General features: G+C 45.0%; 1 protein-coding gene across 2 annotated transcripts in view; it reads right to left on the reverse strand.

Annotated features, from left to right (window-relative positions):
* The window catches only part of B4GALT1 (beta-1,4-galactosyltransferase 1), a 203,730-nt gene that overhangs the window by 106,351 nt on the left and 83,133 nt on the right, over positions 1-14,246 (reverse strand). For both annotated transcript variants that reach the window (XM_033918237.1, XM_033918247.1), the window contains exon 2: positions 12,493-12,728. In XM_033918237.1, the coding sequence (XP_033774128.1) occupies positions 12,493-12,728 (236 nt within the window). The remainder of the gene's footprint in view (positions 1-12,492; positions 12,729-14,246) is intronic.

A 14,246-nucleotide genomic window follows, 5' to 3' on the forward strand; every position in this document is an offset into this window, starting at 1 on the left:
ATATTTGCACTACAGCAAAATAAAAAAAGTAGCAGATAATCACACAGGTCTCTTTCAAGGCTCAGTAACACCTCTCCATAAATTATGGGGAAGAGGTCTGGGAGTGGGGATCACATCTATTTCATAACTTTAGTGAGACCTCAGGAAGGAACCTAATGATCAAAACATTATTAGAGGTGCTGTAGAGCTGTTTCTTGTATGACTGGATGAGCTATATTTATCTTTTTTTGTTTGTTTGTTTGTTTAAATTCATGCAGAAATAAATGGCTAGATTGAACCTAATGACTTCATTAACGCATTTCCCATTTTTAAACTTCTATACCAGGGGTCTGCAACCTTTAAGACATAAAGAGCCACTTGGACCCGTTTTCGAAAAGAAAAAAAAAAACTTGGAGCCGCAAAACCATTATAAAACAAATCTAACACTGCATATATTGTTTCTTATCTTAATGTTTAGATGCTGATTGGTCCGGCGGCACGGCAGGGCGGGGCCGCCGGACCAATCAGCAAGCAAGGCTTTCATCTGTGTACGTGCTGAGCTCACTGCTCAGCATGGCTATTTCCTGCCGCGACGCCAGACTTGTAAGCTGCATGCCTGCATCGCCAGAATTTAGGTAGGCTGTTTTCATCCCCGTGGGAGTCCTGTGGGCCAGGGGGGGATCCCGCGGGATCCCCGCGATCCCCGTTCCCGTGCAGACCTCTATCACACGTCATCCTCCGCGCCTCCCATTCTTCAGGAGCGCGCCGCAGCCACTGAAAGACTCCGCGGAGCCACGGCAAAGGTGAAAAAGAGCCGCATGCGGCTCTGGAGCCGCGGGTTGCCGACCCCCGTTCTATACCATTTGAAAGAGGGTGCATATCTAATTATTCTCTTCTAGAATTGGATACTTCGTAATTTAATAAAAATATTCTGGCACAAATGTCAAACCTGAAAAAAGGAAGTCATATTGAGCATTGGAAAATAATTAACTAATAAAAATAGTACACATTTAATTTTCCCCACCACCAAATTTCCCCGTCCCATCTCACCCCACCCGGCTACTTTTTAATGCCACCCAGCAAGAAAAATTTCTGGGAAAACACTGCATAAGGATGCTCTAAAAGCGCCAAATTTGTGCAACCCCGGCAAGAATCTTCATGAGGCAAGCCCAAGGACTCCATCCCAGCAAGGTTCTAGGTAAAATTTGGAGTTTTGGAGAAATAGGGAGCTTTAGAAAAAAAAAAAAAAAGGGACTGCTAAAAATCCATTTAAAAAATCACGCCAAAATAGAGATATTTTTCATAGTTCTCAAACTCCAAAAATGACAATTTTAGGACTTTTCAGGAGGGGGAACACAGAGGAACATTCTGAAACAATCAAAACCCCACTTTTCCAACTTCCCCCAATTCATCTCACAGACTGACAGCCTGTATTCACCGTGACCTGATAGATCTATGCAGTAGCCTGCCTCAGCTGGATGAGAAATTCAGTGCCTCAATGCTGGAAATGCCTCTGCAAAGCTGATCTTCGGCCTGACAGTCAGACTCCTATGCCTGATCATACTTCCACCCCAGTGGACCAACGGATGGGCGAAGGCGAGAAAATGCAACTGGCGCCCTGCAAGACACCGACAAGTCTCCAAAGAATGCCCAACAGCCTGCGCTCGACCCCTGCTTAACAGTAGGTAAGACCACTTCAGGGATGGCTCTGAGCTCCAGAGACAACTATGCAGGCTGGCTATCTGGTACCCAGCTACAGACCGAAGTCTGTGTGTTCTCAAGCAAGAAGAGCTGTGAAAATGCTTCAAGCACCAGAATCCGTGAAAAAGGGACAAAAATACACCAAATAAAATAAAATAGGGCAAGCAGAACAAACACTCCTGTAGGCACGTGTGCAGAAGGAAAGAACTGCAGGTGGAGATAAAAAGCCCAGTGAAGTACAGCAGAGGCAATAGGAATAATATGGAGTGGATTCCTTCTGCAGATTCATGCAGCTACCAGTGGTTTCAAACTCACGGCCTGGGGGCCACATGCACCCAGCCAGGTACTATTTTGAGGCCCTCGGTATTGTAGCGTGGCCGGTCCTCAAGGCTCGCAGTAACCGGCCCACGCTTACAATATTCTCCCCAGCGTGCTTCCTCAAGATGGAGGAAGTCCCTGTTGTGCATAAACTTATCCTATGTGTATAAACAGGATGGCCTCACACAGGTAAGTAATGAAACAAAAATCAAATTTATTGTTCAACTGACAAGTCCAAAAAAAATGCATCAAAAGAAAATGTATTCCAAAAGGTCTTTGGCAAAAACATGATAGTAACCAGCCTGGTCTGGATATCTGTCTCAAAGTTCTTTATCAATGTCCCAGGTGTAACAGAGTTTCTTGATAGTCCTTGACTCTCCCAGAGTCTTATTGGAAAATAGGCAAACTATGTATGGTACACTGCACTGTGCAGTGATGCCTCATTAAATGCAGTAACAAAAGATTGGCAGATTTGTCAAAGGGTTCCTTGTTATCAAAGGAAAAGAAACCTGCAAACTATTCACCATGGTACTGTGTAAATCCTGTCTCAAGCTTACAGGATATTCACACCTTCTGAAAGGAACTTGCTGAAGTTCTTTTCCAACAGCAGCCCTCTTGGTAAGCAAGAAAAAAAAACTTCTCATACAAGAAAACCCTTGGCTAGCATACATTTCATTAGGTAGCAGACTTCAGGAAAATCCTTATGTTCAACCGAAATGGAAACATTCAACAAAACTCAGCACAAAAAAAACAATTCCAAACTAATTGATTTCCATTTCTTCAAATAGTCCCACCTCTGGTAAAGTGTTACAATCCATAGCTTCACCTTCAGGATTTACCAAGGTTGTATCATCTGGTTCTGTGTCCAACATTTCAATGTCCCTTGTCTCAGGGGGACTTGGAGGCTCCTTCCACCTGAGAGCTTCTCCTCTGTCTCCCTTCCTCTTGGTCAGCCAGCTCTCTAAATGCTGCCAAGCTGCTGTACCACGCCCAGCCCTACTCCGGGGCTGAATTTCTTTCAGCTGTGGTTGCCTTCTCCCCTGCTTAGCCAGCTTTCCACAAATGGAGGATTTAAAGGGGCCCTACCAGATTTCACCAGGCTGTGTTCTGCATTAGGTTTAAACACAGCCTGTGCTTACTGTTCTTGTTCTTGCCTAACAGGGATAACATGGTTAGCCCGGACTAGTTTCAGGGGGTGTTTTTTATGACTCTTCCCTGGCACAAGGCCGGTCTTGGGCTCGGGTTTGTGACAGTATGTTTATCATAATCACAAAAGTAAAATAAAACAGTTTCTTGATCAAATGTCTCTTTAGCTATAAATTACAATATTATTATTAAGACTTAGCCAAAAGGAATGATTTATAAACTATAAAGAGTTTTACCTCATGCAAAATTGTCATTTCTTTAATAAGACATGAACTATTTTTTCTGAGGCCCTCCAAGTACCTACAAATCCAAATGTGGCCCTGAAAAGGGTTTGAGTTTGAGATCACAGAGCTATAGGGAAATTACCATCTGTCTAGAACAGGGGTGCCCATACTTTTTGGGCTTGCGAGCTACTTTTAAAATGACCAAGTCAAAATGATCTATCAACAATAAAATTTTAAAAAACACAAAGCACACTGTAAGCAGAGAAAATGTTAATTATCATTTATATTCCCAGGTTTTTTCAAAGAGATCAAGGCAGATGACTTTATGCAAAGTCACCTTAGTAACAACTATACAAAAATAGACAAATATACCCCCTCCCTTTTTACTAAACCGCGATAGTGGTTTTTAGCGCAGGGAGCTGCGCTGAATGCTCTGCACAGCTCTCGGTGCTCATAGACTCCCTGCGCTAAAAAACGCTATTGTGGTTTAGTAAAAGGGGGCCATAGTGCAAAATATAGACAGCAGATATAAATTCTCAAAACGGACACATTTTGATCACTAAATTGAAAATAAAATCATTTTTCCTACCTTTGTCGTCTGGTCATTATTCAAATCTTGTTGGTCCCAGGCTCTGGTTATCTTCTGATAACTTGCTTGCCAGGGTCTCCTCCTTTCTTCTTTCTCCTTGCTAACCATACATCTTCCATCTCTTTCCTCCCCTTCAGTTTCCCTTCCCTCCCCCGGAGGTCTGGTATCTTTCCTTTTTTTGTCTCCATCCAAAGATCCACCTTTTCTCAACTACCCTTTCATCCAGCATTTCTCCCTACTTCCCCACCACCCTAGGGTCCACCATCTCTCCCTTTCTTTTACCAACTACCCTCCTATCCAGTATCTCTATCCCCCCTCCACACCATCCCTTGTGTCCAACTTTTCGCCCTTTCTCTTCCTTCCCTCCCTAAATACCATTGTCCACCATCTCTCTCCCACTCCTCTGCCCATTATTTCTTCCCCCCCAAAGTCCGGCATATGCACATCTCTTTGACCCCACCCCTTCACTCCCTCCCTCCCTTCTACACCAGAGCCCTCTTCCCCCGAAGGCCTATCCCCCCTGAAGGCCTGCACCACCACCCCTGAAGGCCTGTCGTCGTCTCCCAAAGGACTACCTACCCCCCCTCCCGAAGGCCAGGTGTTCTGGTAGGAATGAATGTCCAGAAGTGCTAGTGGCATCATGTCCCCAAGTAAGAAGATTCTTAGCTTTCCTTCAAAATTAGCCAAGACCACTGATTTATTATATCAGGCCCTGAGGCTTTTTGTTGTTTGGATACAATTTTTCTGCCCATTGGCAGTCAGAGCAGGTCAGAAATCTTTCATTCCTGGTAGCTGTTGCACATTTCCTTGCCGACTGTAAACTGGAGTAGCCCTGATTGGTTCAGCAACTCCTCTCCTTATCCTCTGCTGGGAACTGCCAGCCTATTAGCTATGTGAACTGGGAATCTCTAGCACTGAAATAATTGCAGCCCCAGACATGCAACCTTCCAACATTGTGAATCTCCCAAGACTCAACACAAATACAGCCTCTTTCGTTGACATGGATCTAAGAGAACAATTGTTTTTTGGGTGCCAAATTTAAACTCCCAAAATGTGCAACATTTGGTCTCCCTTTTAGATCTGTTTAAGAAATGCAACACAGAGAAACAGATCTAAGTTGCACAGTTTGGCCAAAGAAAAAGTTCAACCTGCAAGTCAGACGCTCTCGGAGTTTTTTTGCATGATTCTGAATAAATATGCAATCCTGCCCCCGGGGGCTGGGGGAGGGGGAGGGACACAGCCCAGAGGCAGCCTGGCGAGGACTCCTCCTAGACATCTGTCAGCCTGTCTGGACGAGGACTTTTACCTCGGATCTCCCTCAATGAATGACCACTAGTTACCCTTCGCAGCAGCGCCACTGTGCCTATTAAATGGATCTGCGGTTCTGTTTCAAGCAAGCACTTACATCTTCCAATCCTACAGCCCAACCTAGTCGCTTCTCATCTTCTTTTAGTCTCGGTGTTTTCCAAGATGCCCCATTGGCAATTTAACCTGCATGTCTAACAGTTGGTGCTGTGGCTCAGGATGAGGCTGTCATGGCCCAGACCTTTTTTCGTTCTGATCGTTGCTGGGCTTGAAAATAACTTGGATTGGGGGGGGGGGGAGGAAAGACTGTCATGTTTCAATCCTTTTCTCCAACGCGGATGTATGTTCTAACTCCGCCCATAATTGGACGCCAGTCAGGAGGTGAAAAAAAAGAGAAGGGAAACCGCATGGCTCCGCGATCGACTGGGGTTGCCTGAGCGATCGACGTATTGGGCACCCCTGGTCTAGAATGTCTCACCTATTGCACTGGAAACAGTCTTTCTTGAGCTGCTAATTTTTATAAACTTTCCTAACTTGGGTTCTAGATAAGCTCTGTAAGGTTTATTTTACATTGCCAAACTTGGATAGGTGGCAGATTAAGTCTTGTAGCTGGTTTATTGGGAAGGAACTTGGAATATATACATCTGTTAGCCTCCTCCCCACACATCTTGACTGTAGGCAGGCTCTATTACAGTGTATAGAAAGGTATGTTAATAGAAAATTACATTAAAGATAGCGGTTTCATTGCTAACACAGCTCACAGATCTCTGGTTGCCTAGACCCTCCCACCCCTGTGCTTACACTACTTAAATACCTAATTTTCATTTGCTGGTTCCCTGATGAATTAAGGACAAATTGTTCCACCCACCCCTGGATTATTACTGATAAATATTTTTCTTGTCTATATATCGGTCACTTCCTATACCATCCAATCAAGATGACCATTATTCAATGCAATCACTGTGGTGCTTTAGTTCCAAGGCGCACCATCTGGACACTTAGGGCTTGCCCTATCTGTCTTCAGCTTTCTAGTATTAAGGAGGAGCTCAGAAATCTTAAGCAGGAATTGAATGCAATCAAAGCAACTTCCATCACTCCATTGAACCATACCAATTTGCCACCACTGCCTCAAAGAGTAATGAAATCAAGGAATAAATGGATCACTGTAGGGTCAGGCAGACTGCAACATGTGACACAGAAACATACACCCTCACAATTGCATCTACAGAATTCCTTTGCTCTATTAGAGCATTACAGTGCTCAAGAAAGAACTGAAATCAAACTGAAACCAGTGAAGGTAACTTATGAAGAAAAGCACTCACAAAGGAAGAGTAAGAAACCTCCAGCCAATAAATTATTGCATTTAGGGAATTCTATCATCAGAGGCATTAACACTGAAACACAAGACAAGGAGCCTAAAATAGTGAAGTGTCTCCCAGGATCCTCGACTACTAGGAGTACCCAACAAATAATGTCTATAATTAAGGAAGAAACTAAGAAGTCTAAAGCTGATGTTGTTATCCATCTGGGAACAAATGACAACTCCACACTTGCAGCTCAGAAAGCCTTTCAAGAGCTTGGTGAGGGCTTGAAATCTTTTGTAAAGACTGTAAGTGGGTAAGCAGAGTGGGCAGACTTGATGGGCTGTAGCCCTTTTCTGCCGTCATCTTCTATGTTTCTATATAGCTTTTTCCGAAGTACTGCCTGCATATGAAAAGGGAGAGCAAAGAGTTAAAAACACAGAGGACTTCAATAGGTGGCTCAAAGCCTGGTGTCAACAAGAAGGCTTTAGGTACATAGGAGAATGGAGAAATACGTGGAAGGACAAGAAGCTATATTGTACTGATGGGCTACATATTACTACAGCAGGAAAAAGAATCCTTATGGAGAAATTTAGACAAAATGGGGCTCATAATAAAAAAATAAAATAAAATAGTCTAAAAAGTGGCCTAAATGGGTACTTGGACAATCAAAAAGCCTGATCGTCCAAGTACCCATAATCAAAGCTTGCTTTAGACGTATCTAAAACCAGCTTAGGCCTTTCCCCTGCCTCTAAACGCATAGAGCAAAAAGAGGCATTTTTAGAGGAGGGGAAAAGGCGGGCGGTGGGTGGGCTGACCTAGACCTAGGCGTACAGCAGGAATAACCAAAACTTTAGGCAGGTTGCCTAGTCAGCACTTATACGTTTTGACTTAGATCAAGTCAAAACAGGTATTAGTACTGAAAAAGGGGCCGCTGAGCTAAACGCTGCAGCTCAGCGGCCCCAACAACCTGCCTATTGCTGCAGGAGAGATAGCTCATCTCTCCTGCCAGCGATGGTGATTGCCCACCCCCCTCCGAACCGCGGCACTTCAGGGTGACCATCGCGGCAGGGCATCTCCCCTGCCGGCGATCCTCACCCCGAAGTGCCGCAGTTCTGAGGGGAGGTGGGCGATCACCATCGCTGGCAGGAGAGATGAGCCATCTCTCCTGCAGCGATCAGCCCTCCCCTGGCTATTACGATCGGGCAGGAGGGGGCCCAAGCCCTCCTGCCCGGCGGCACCTCGAACCCCCAACTACATTTGGGGCAAGAGGGAGCCCAAGCCCTCTTGCCCCAATGGCACCCTGACAGAGCGCCCAAGTCCTCTTGCCCCGCGATCCTCAACCCCCACTGCACCCCCCCCTCCCGTGTCCGATGGGGCCAGAATGAAGCCCAAGCCCTCCTGGCTCGGCAACACCCCCTAACCCCCACCCTCCACTACAATATGAGCAGGAGGGATCCCAGGCCCTCCCGCCATCGATGCAATCCCGCCGCAACCGCCCCCCCCCCACTACCCCTCCCCGTACCATAAAAGTTGTTGGTCAGACGGACGGGTACCAAGCCCATCCGTCCGACAGGCCAGCCATCTCCGGAATGGCTGGCCTTAGGGCCTGATTGGCTCAGGCGGCTCAAACCCCGCCCACAGTTGGGACTTGAGGCATCTGGGCCAACCGGAATGGGCCCAGTTGTCTTAGGCTCCTCCTGTGGGCGGGGCCTTAGGCACAAGGACCCAACCGGCCCATGTGCCTAAGGCCCCACCCACAGGAGGGGCCTAAGACAACTGGGCCCATTCTGGTTGGCCCAGATGCCTCAATCCCCACCTGTGGGCGGGGTTTGAGCCACCTGGGCCAATCAGGCCCTAAGGCCAGCCATTCTGGAGATGGCTGGCCTGTCGGATGGAAGGGCTTGGCACCCGTCCGTCCGACCAACAATTTTTTAGGTACGGGGAGGGGGTGGGGGGGTTGCGTCGAGGCAGGAGGGCCTGGGATCCCTCCTACCTGTATTTTAGTGGGGGGTGTCGCCGGGCCAAGAGAGTTTGGGCTCCCTCCTGGCTGGATCGTGGGGGGGGAGGGGGGTTGGAGATCGCAAGGCCAGGAGGGCTTGGGCTCCCTCCTGGCCCAATCGGACTCGGCTGGGGGGCAGTTGGGGATCGCGGGGCAAGAGGGCTTGAGCTCCCTCTTGCCTCAAACGTAGTCTGGGGTTCGGGGTGCAGCCAGGGCAAGAGGGCTTGGTCTCCCTCATGCCCCAAACGTAGCCTGGGGTTCAGGGTGCTGCCGGGGCAAGAGGGCTTGGGCTCCCTCTTGCCCCGAACGTAGTCGGGGATTTGGGGTGCTGCGGGCCAGGAGGGCTTGGGCTCCTTTCTGCCCGGATCATTGTAGGGGGGAAAGGATTCTGTAACCGGTGTTGTTTTTGACAGACACCGGTTACAGAATCCAGCTTTTAGGCGAAGGACTGGCTCCTCCTTCGCCTAAAAGCCCTTGTTTTGGATGTTTGGGACTTAGGCTTTTTGTAGGTTGATTATATGGTGTAAGTTTAGACGTAGTGGTGGTCTGGGCATTTAAACAACTGAACGTAGAGGCAGGCCATTATCAAAAAACCGCTCCATTGGACGTTTTTTTGATAATGGGCATTTTCCCTGCTTCTACTTTCAACGTTTAAGACCTTAGGCCAAAAGGGGACTTAAGACTTTTTTTTTATGCCCCTCTATGTTTCTAGGCATTTAAACTAGAAGATATGTATGAAGGACAATTATAGAGACCACCCCCATCAAAAGAAAAGATGTGATGGTAGTAAAGATTGCAACACAAACAATATTAGAAACTCACTTCTTAGCATTGCAACGGGAAGTGAAACAAAACAAAAAACTATACAAAAAAAAGATTACCGCTGAAAAATAGCTAGAAAGTGATGACCACAAATGCTCGCAGTCTAAGCAACAAAGTTCATGATCTGCAAGCCCTGAAGTTAGAGGGAGACCTGGATATTGTTGCTATCACAGAGACATGGTTCAATGAATCCCATGGATGGGATGCAAACATACAGAGATATAATCTTTTTAGAAAGGACAGAGATGGTCAAAAAGGTGGAGCAGTAGGTCTATAGGTAAAGATCGATATTCAAGTGACTGAAATGCAGGGGATCTGGGGAGAGGAAGAAGCGATATGGGTCACTCTGAAAAGAGATGGAACTTCTATCTTTGTGGGTGTAGTCTACAAACCTCAGACTCAATGACTGCAAATTGATAAAGATCTGATTATGGAGACAGGAGTGGTTCCTGGAGACTGGAGAAGAGCGGATGTGGTCCCTATTCACAAAAGTGGTCACAGGGATGAAGATGGAATCTACAGGCTGGTGAGCCTTACTTCAGTTGGTGGAAAAATAACGGAAGTGTTACTGAAAGAAAGGATAGTGAACTTCCTAGAATTTAATGGGTTACAGGATCCGAGCTAACAAGGCTTTACTAAAGGTAAAACTTGTCAAACGAACCCAATTGAATTTTTTGATTGGGTTACCAGAGAACTGGATCGAGGACATATGCTAGATGTAATTTACTTAGATTTCAGCAAAGCCTTTGACACGGTTCATCATAGGAGGTTCTTGAACAAACTTGAAGGGTTGAAGTTAGGACCCAAAATGGAGAACTGGATTAGAAACTAGTTGACGGACAGACACCAGAGGCTGGTGTTTAATGGAAGTCGCTCGGAGGAAGGAAAGGCGAATAGTGTGGCGCAGTGGTTAAAGCTACAGCCTCAGCACCCTGGGGTTGTGGGTTCAAACCCACGCTACTACTGGTGACCCTGGGAAAGTAACTTAATCCCCCCATTGCCCTAGGTACATTAGATAGTTTGTGAACCCGCCGGGACAGACAGGGAAAAATGCTTTAGTACCTGAATAAATTCATGTAAACCATTCTGAGCTCTCCTGGGAGAACGGTATAGAAAAATGAATGAATGAATGAATAGTGGAGTCCCTCAGGGTTCGGTGCTGGGGCCTATCCTGTTCAATATGTTTGTGAGTGACATTGCTGAATAGTTAGAAGGAAAAGTTTGCCTTTTTGTGGATGATACCAAGATTTGTAACTGAGTAGACACCATGGAAGGAGTTGTAAACATGAAAAAGGATCTACAAAAGTTAGAGGAATGGTCTAATATCTGGCAACTAAAATTCAATGCAAAGAAATGCAGAGTAATGCATTTGGGGATTAATAATCAGAAAGAGTTGTATGTGCTGGGAGGTGAAAAGCCGATATGTACGGATGGGGAGAGGGACCTTGGAGTGGTAGTGTCCGAAGATCTAAAGGTGAAAAAACAGTGTGACAAGGCAGTGGCTGTTGCCAGAAGGATGCTAGGCTGTATAAAGAGAGGCATAACCAGTAGAAGAACAAAGGTGTTGATGCCCCTGTACAGGTCATTGGCGAGACCCCACTTGGTGTATTATGTTCAGTTCTGGAGACCGTATCTGGCGAAGGACACAAAAAGGGTTGAAGCGGTCCAGAGGAGGGCGACGAAAATGAAAGGTCTGCGTCAAAAGACGTATGAGGAGAGACTGGAAGCCCTGAATATGTATACATTAGAGGAAAGGAGGGACAGGGGAGATATGATTCAAACGTTCAAATACTTGAAAGGTATTAATGTAGAACAAAATCTTTTCCAGAGAAAGGAAAATGGTAAAACCAGAAGACATAATTTGAGGTTGAGGGGTGGGAGACTCAAGAGCAATGTAAGGAAATTCTTCTTTACGGAGAGGGTGGTGGATGCCTGGAATGCGCTCCCGAGAGAGGTGGTGGAGAGGAAAACAGTGACAGAGTTCAAAAAAGCGTGGTATGAACACAGAGTATCTAGAATCAGAAAATAATTAGTAAATATTGAAGAACTAAGGCCAGTACTGGGCAGACTTGCACGGTCTGTTCTGTATATGGCCATTTGGTGGAGGATGGGCTGGGGAGGGCTTCAATGGCTAGGAGGGTGTAGATGGACTGGAGTGAGCTTTGACAGAGGCTTCAGTAGTTGGAACCATAAGAACAATACTTTGGATTCTTGCCCAGAAATAGCTAAGAAGAAGAAGAAAAAAAAACAACAAATTTTTAGATTGAATCAGGTTGGACAGACTAGATGGACCATTCGAGTCTTTATCTGCTGTCATCTACTATGTTACTATGTAAACAACAATAACTTGGGCCTCTTTGGGACCAGAGTGTCATGCAGTTGTGCTCTATACCATAATTTTGGGGACAGGAAAATACCTTATAGTATCTGAATATAACTCACCCTGAACCACTACTGAAAATGTGAACTAAATCCAATATATCTAAACTATCAAGAATAAACCAAAAACAAACAATACATCAAAAAGAAGAACAAATCGAACTTCTTTTTATTCTATCTATGCTCTTACGTGGCAAATTTATTTTAGGGTGCAAGGAAATTTAATCTATCAACAGCCTTCTACAGTACTGATTATCCTCTATATATAATAAAATTTATATTATTTGCCTTTTTTAATTAGCCAGGTGTGTGAAAGAGAATAAATATTTCTCAACTATTTTTATGCTGCCAATTTATTTATTTATTCAATATTTTAGCCTACCCTCCCAAAGGAGCTCAGAATGGGTTACAAATCTTTTTCCCTGCCTGTCCCAACAGGCTCTTATCTATGTAATGCACCTGGGCAGTGAAGGATTAAGTGACTTGCTCAAGGTCACAAGGAGCAGCACAGGGTTTGAAACCACAACCTCAGGGTACTGATGCTGTAGCTCTAACCACCACACTACACTCTCCTCTTGAAGTCCTGTCTCATGGAAATGTTTGCTAGTTAGTTTGTTACTATCCAGTTCAACTGTGTATACGTTCAAATGGATGTTGACGTATATGAAATGATCACAACAGATTATGTCATAAGTGCGTGCATTTCTTTATATGGATGAATTTTACCTGGATGATGACGTACACACCATAATCAAGCTGTTGTCGCTGAAGAATTGGATGCAGATAATACAGCCAGTACTTGAGGTGCTCTTCACGATGCCTGAATGGTATAATAAGTGCTACTTTTTGTAAGGCTAGACAATCTTTGGGAGTATGGCGGCCTCCATTCCTCACTTCAGGGTTTTTCTTTTTTGTTTCTTCTAGATCCACAGGAATGGAGAAGTCAACATTCAATGGTCCAACTGAAACAAATATAAGGTGGTTTGAGCTGTATAACATGAGATGAGAGTATTCCTGAAAAGCAATCAAGTCATACCAAGTACTGGTACTAAAAGTTCTGCAACTGATAGAAAAAGAAAGCCTGGATCTGCGATTTAGCTGTGTAGGCTCACCACTAAATATGACAAGAATGAGAAATCCACAATACATTAAACCTTGCATATAAGAAAAATCTCTATTTAAAATAAAACTAAAAAAAAAAAGTTATCTTACTTAATTGGCTCTCTCAGAATTCCCCCTTACTTTCTCAATGGAGAATGCAATTGCTTATGTTGCTCAAGCAGGAACGTTTGCACGTACAGGATTTGGACTCTCCCCAGGGGCATCAATTTAAACGCATTTGGCGAGCCCTTTGGGGCACTTTGACCCAAGGGTGTGAAGCTATATTTTAAATAGCTAATCTATTGTCATTGGCCCACACATTCCTCGTTTGGAAGCAGTTCTCACTGGGAGGGAAGAAGGTTGGGGGGAATTCTTACACTAACTTGTATTGTGTCTATTTCAATAAAGATGATTATACCATAAAATAAAACTCAAAGTCAATCCTTGAATCGGTGGGTCAGCTTTTAACCTACTTTGTATTGAAATCTGAATTACTTCTGTAATTGTCTATTGCATACTGCCTTGAGTGAATTCCTTCAAAAAAGGTAATAAATAAAAAACAGAACAAATCAAAACTACAGTGGTGCCTCGCATAACGGACGCCTCGCACAGCGGACGCTGCGCATAACGAACTTTTTGTCTTGCTCCCTATAACGAACTTCGTTTCACACAACGAAGTCGCCCGAGGGGCCCGGGGGGGGGCGGAACTACTCTCGCCGCTTCCTAATGTGAGCCGGGAACAGCAGCACCCTCCTGTCTGAATGCAGTGTTCCATCATCTCCCTCCACCTTACCTTAGATGCCGAGTTTTCCGGCTTTCTTTTTTGGCCAGCCACACACTTTCAAAGAGCAGCACATGCGCGCATGCTCTGTTGTTCAATCTTCTCCTCTGACGCAACCGGAAACCGGAAGTTGCAGGAGAGGAGAACATTGATCAACTTCAGCAGCTGCGCGTGCACAGCTTTTTGAAAGCGTGCGGCTGGGTGAAAAAGAAAGCTGGCAAACTCTGCATATAAGGTGAGGTGGAGGGAGGGAAATGTAGGGCTGCAGAACGAATTATTTTGTTTTACATGTATTCTTATGGGAAAACAGGGCTGCAGAACGAATTATTTTGTTTTACATGTATTCTTATGGGAAAACGCGTTTCACACAACGAACGTTTCACATAACAAACTTGCTCCTGGAACGGATTAAGTTCGTTGTGTGAGGCACCACTGTATTTCATAGAGGCTCTCAGAAAAATCAAAAATTCCAGCAGTCAAACACACACTGAAATTTTTCTGCTTTGAATTTGACTGTGATTCTAAATTCCATATACATGCCCCACTAGTCTCAGGTCCTATAAAATACATAATTCCTGCTGTCATCAACTTGAATGCA

Source organism: Geotrypetes seraphini, chromosome 1, assembly GCF_902459505.1.
Source record: "Geotrypetes seraphini chromosome 1, aGeoSer1.1, whole genome shotgun sequence".
NCBI classification, from domain to species: Eukaryota; Metazoa; Chordata; class Amphibia; order Gymnophiona; family Dermophiidae; genus Geotrypetes; species Geotrypetes seraphini.